The 4,859-nt window shown below is 46.7% G+C and overlaps 1 protein-coding gene across 1 annotated transcript; it reads right to left on the bottom strand.

Moving 5' to 3' along the window:
* Positions 1-3,025: 3,025 nt before the first annotated feature.
* Positions 3,026-4,504, bottom strand: LOC123440464 (ammonium transporter 3 member 1). Its single transcript, XM_045117029.1, has one exon. It carries the CDS (start codon positions 4,502-4,504, stop codon positions 3,026-3,028), a length of 1,479 nt encoding a protein of 492 aa, XP_044972964.1.
* Positions 4,505-4,859: the final 355 nt, after the last annotated feature.

Here is a 4,859-nt window from a genome sequence, read left to right on the forward strand (position 1 = left end):
GCAACTTTTCCCAGTGAGGGACCTTTTCTTTCTACCCTGTTCTAGGGTTCCAAGGGAGGGGAAACTTTTCTTGTTGTTGTTTCATCTGAAAACACATCTAATGCCAACCTTGTTCATGATACCATTGATAGATCTCGTGGATCTTAGGCTAGATGTGTTCGGTATGAAATAGTAGATTAATACCTTGTAGAGTGCTCGATGAGCTCCCTCCGGCGACCGTCATGAGGTGGTGACGATGGTGGGGAAGGAGAGAGAGATGCGGTAGCGGCGGTGATGGACTTCCCATCGCTTCAGTGCTACCCTCTGGATCAGATTAGGGTTGAGAGTGGGGAACCAGTGGCGGCGGCGAACCTCGTGTCATGTGCCATGGTCCCCACCTCCTCTATATAGCATTGCGCGATAGTGGCTCACCAGCCTTGTTTGGGCTGGATGCCCCCGATCAGGGCATGGGTCAAGGTTCCAATGGACCGTTGGGCCCATTGAACGAGAGATCAACCTAACATCTTCAACAAACGCGTGATAGTAGAAATAGAGTTTTAGCGTGCGCGAACGTGTGGTAGCTTTAACAAAAAATATAAAATTTAGCGTTTTAGTAGTGGTGCTAAATTTACAAAGCGCATCTAACACAAACACACTTCCCACACAAACATAAAACCAAAAAGATCAAACATACATAATATAAATCAACAATAAATAGTTTAATTATTATTCCAATTCAAATAAATAGTTTATGAATAAATACAATAAATAGTTTATTTTCAGTACATTAAATAATTCATATAACTTCAACTTGTACGTTGCCCATTTCATGACCACCACTTTTCGACGAGGTCATTTAGAAGCTCATCATGCGTTTCGGCACGTCGAATGACATGATAGGAGGCAGGCCACCCTCGCAGCATTTGTCCGCACTCGCACGGGTCTTCCCATATAGCTGACATAGGGTTTGTGGCAAAGCCACCATTCATTATATTGATGATACATGTCACGCTAGATCATTGCACATTCTGGTACACTATTAGAGACATTCATATTGAGTCCTAGTTCTTCATATCGAGCTTTCATGAGTTGTAAGTAAATAAAAATATGATGATTATCATTATTAGAACATTGTCCCAGTGAGGAAAGGATGATGGAGACTATGATTCCTCCACAAGTTGAGAAGAGAATTTGGATGAAAAATAAAAATGAAGGAGCCCAAATGAGCCCACCAAAAAAGAGGGAGACAAAAAAATGAATGAGAAAAAAAGAAAGAAGGGACTTTACTACTATCCTTTACCACACTTGTGTCTCAAATTGGCACCATGTTCCTCATATAGATAGTCTCATGATATGTCATTTTCATATGCTAGTGGGAATCATATTATCATTATTATAAACTTGGCTTGCATATTCTGATGACGGGCTTTCTCAAATGCCCGAGGTCATCATGAACAAGCAAGTTGGATGCACACCCAACTTAACTTTATTTGAACTTTCATATACTTATAGATCTAGTGCATCATTTGCATGACAATCCCTACTCCTTGCATTGACATCTACTGATGGGCATCTCCATAGCCCGTTGGTAGGCATAGTTGATGTGAGAATATCTTCTCCACTTTTACCCATTTGATATCTACCACCGTATTCTATTCCACCTTATGTTATGTCCATTGCTCATGCTCATGTATTGCGTGAAGAATAAAAAGTTAATTCACTTTGAAAAAGTATGATCCAATTGCCTCACTTGGACACTGTGGTACCTGATATTTGTATTAATGTGGTGAAGACGGAGCCATGATTTGCTAATATGAAATATGAATGTGGATAAACACTCTTTTATGACCGTATACTTTGAAAGATTAATGATTTTGTTGCTTGTGTTTATAATTATTACTATATTGATGTTTGGCAATTACTCATTTTTTTAATGAGCATACATGCAAAAGATTACATATTGGATATCATGTCACATAAAATTTTATCATTTATCTACTCGAGGACGAGCATGAATCAAGCTTGGGATGCTTGATACATCTCTAACGTATCTATAATTTTTAATTGTTACATGTTGTTATGTTATCATCACATGGTACGTTTGGAGTCATAATTCATCAATTTATATTATTTTTCAGCACTTCGATCATCCCCTTCTCACTTTACATATCTCTTTTTGGACATAAGTCTTTTAATTAACACATACTCCCTCCGTCTGGTAATAAGTGTACCTTTTTCTTTTCCGTCAGTCAAACTAGTTAAACTTTGACTAATTTTATTAAAAAAATGCTAGCATTTATGACATTAAATTAGTATCAATAGATTTGTCTTTACATGAAGTTTTCAAATATATCATTTTCATGCCATATATGTTGCTACTATTTTTTAAAAAGTTGGTCAAATTTTAAGTTTTTTAACTAAGTATAAATCTATATGTACACTTATTTGTGAACGGGGGAAGTAGTGTAGTATTAAGAATATACATGTACAATAATCGTACATTTGTTTCCACAAGACTAGAATGCGCACAATCAATACAATGTGCATACACACAAAGGATCACGTGGACAAAAAGGTAAAGTCATATAATATCAAAGCAATGCGTAGGCCGAGGATCCCAAGGATGATGCCACTTCATGTATCTAACTTGTAAACAAGTTTTTTTTGTGTAGTTTTTTTTTGTGGGTAAAAAACAAAGGTTGTAATGACAAATTGCTAAAAGTTGGTGCTTCCAAGCTTTAAAACAAAGGTGGTGCTTCCAAGAATATAGGCTTGGTAATGTTCAATCTGTTGATTGCGATTTATGAAAATGGCAGTAAACCGAGAAGTATAGCATAACCAAAACATTGAAAAGATAGTGAAAGTGTGAACCACAAAGTGAATGTTGTTGTATTCCCTCTCGAATAATCAAAGAGCAGTGATGCTATACGTACAAAAAGCATGTCGTGAACATCTTGCTCATGCTTGTGTAGGTAGCAACACATTATTCCACAACACAGAAAGATGGATAAAAGCAAACTCCAATCAGGCCGGCAATAACGATAACTTAGACGTTCTGCGTGACGCCGCTGGGCGCCTTGTTGCGCGCCTGCAGGTTGGTTTCGTTGTCGGAGTACCAGCCGTGCTTGGAGGAGTCGTACTTCTCGCCATCGCCCCAGAGCGCGTAGGCCTCTTCGCCGTGCACCGCGTCGTCCCCGATGGCAAGCTCCTCCTCGGGCATCCGCAGCGGCACGATGAGGCGGACGACGAGGCAGACGATGCTGGTGACCACCACGTTCCAGGAGATGATGAAGAGCGCGCCCACCACCTGCTTCAGGAACTGCTTGCCGCCGTTGCCGCCGTAGAAGGCGCCGCGGGAGTTGGTCACCGGCACGAACATGCCGCATAGCGTCGGCTCCGCGAAGAGCCCCGTGGTCGCTCCGCCGAGGAATCCCGCCACGGCGTGGGTGTGGAACACGCCTAGCGTGTCGTCCACGTGCATCAGCAGCCTGGAGCGCTTGTGCACGACCATCATGGTGAACCACGGGATGCTGCCGGACAGGATGCCCATCACGATCGCCGCCCACCCCTGGACGAGACCCGCGCCGGGAGTGATACAGACGAGGCCGGTGATCATGCCCTGGACGGCGCCGATGACGGAGGGCTTCTTGAAGAAGATGACGTCTAGGCAGGTCCATACGAGGAGGCTGGTCGCTGCGCAGATGTTGGTGTTGAGCACAGCGATGGAAGAGTCAATGTTGGCGGCGTAAGGGTCACCGCCGTTGAACCCAGCCCACCCCATCCAGAGTATGCCGGCGCCGGTCAGCATGAGGAGCACGTTGTTGGGCGGGAACCTCTCCCTGTCTTTGGTGGACCTGGGCCCAACCCAGTACGCGGCCGTGAACCCGGCGATCCCGGAGGAGAGGTGGATGACGTAGCCGCCGGAGTAGTCCATGACGCCCCACTGGAAGAGGAAGCCTCCGCCCCAGAGCGAGAAGGCGCCGATGGTGTAGGAGAATGTGAGCCAGAGCGGGACGAAGATCATCCACGCCCTGATGTTCATGCGGCCCAGCAGCGAGCCGGCGAGGAGGATGAGCGTGATGGCGGCGAAGACGCACTGGAAGTAGACCATGGAGGCCATGGGGTAATTCGGATTGATCCATGGCGTCTCGGTGCTGCCGTCCTTGAATAAGTGGGTGGACTCCGGCAGGACGGCCTGCATGAGGAGGAACTGCTGCCCGAGCGCCGGCCGGGCCTTGCCCCAGAAGGGGAGCAGCTTGTGGCCGAAGGACATGTTGTAGCCCCAGGTGACCCAGCAGAGCCACACGGCGGCGAAGGCGTAGAGCGCCATGAATGCCGAGTTCACGGCCCACTTCTTCTTCACGATGCTGCCGTAGAGGATCACCAGGCCGGGCATGCTCTGCAATCCCACCAGCGTCGCAGCGATCATCTGCCATGCGTTGTCGCCCTTGTTCAGCCATGGCGGCACCACTATGCCGCTGGGGGAGTACCCCGACGACATGTTGTAATCCGCGGCCGTCGCCATCTTGCTACTTCGACCGGCAGGCCCGCGCCGAGCTCGCCTGCACGTACTAGCTAGCTAGCCGGAGAAGCTACTGGCCGGTGTGACTGATGACTGGTGAAGCTAAGCTAGGATGTCGGTCTTATATATAGGAATCAGTATAGGGAGGTCCGTCATGTCCAAGGAAACATAGTCTGATCAGTGTCTCACATTGGGGCAAGGCCGACCAACGGCGGGCGTGCCGAGCTAGAGCATTGTTAAGTGGCTCGGCGAGGAGGTAGATCCTATGCCGCTAGGCTGTATCAATGAGCTGGGGCTCGGAGTTGCAGGGAGGAAGAAGATTCCAAGCACGGGGCGTTGGAACTGAAGGATGGACTAT

Source organism: Hordeum vulgare, chromosome 3H (assembly GCF_904849725.1).
Source record: "Hordeum vulgare subsp. vulgare chromosome 3H, MorexV3_pseudomolecules_assembly, whole genome shotgun sequence".
Taxonomy (NCBI): Eukaryota; Viridiplantae; Streptophyta; class Magnoliopsida; order Poales; family Poaceae; genus Hordeum; species Hordeum vulgare.

Bases quoted from the DNA above. Each gene is read 5' to 3' on its own strand.
- LOC123440464 (XM_045117029.1), bottom strand. From the start codon at position 4,504: ATGGCGACGGCCGCGGATTACAACATGTCGTCGGGGTACTCCCCCAGC.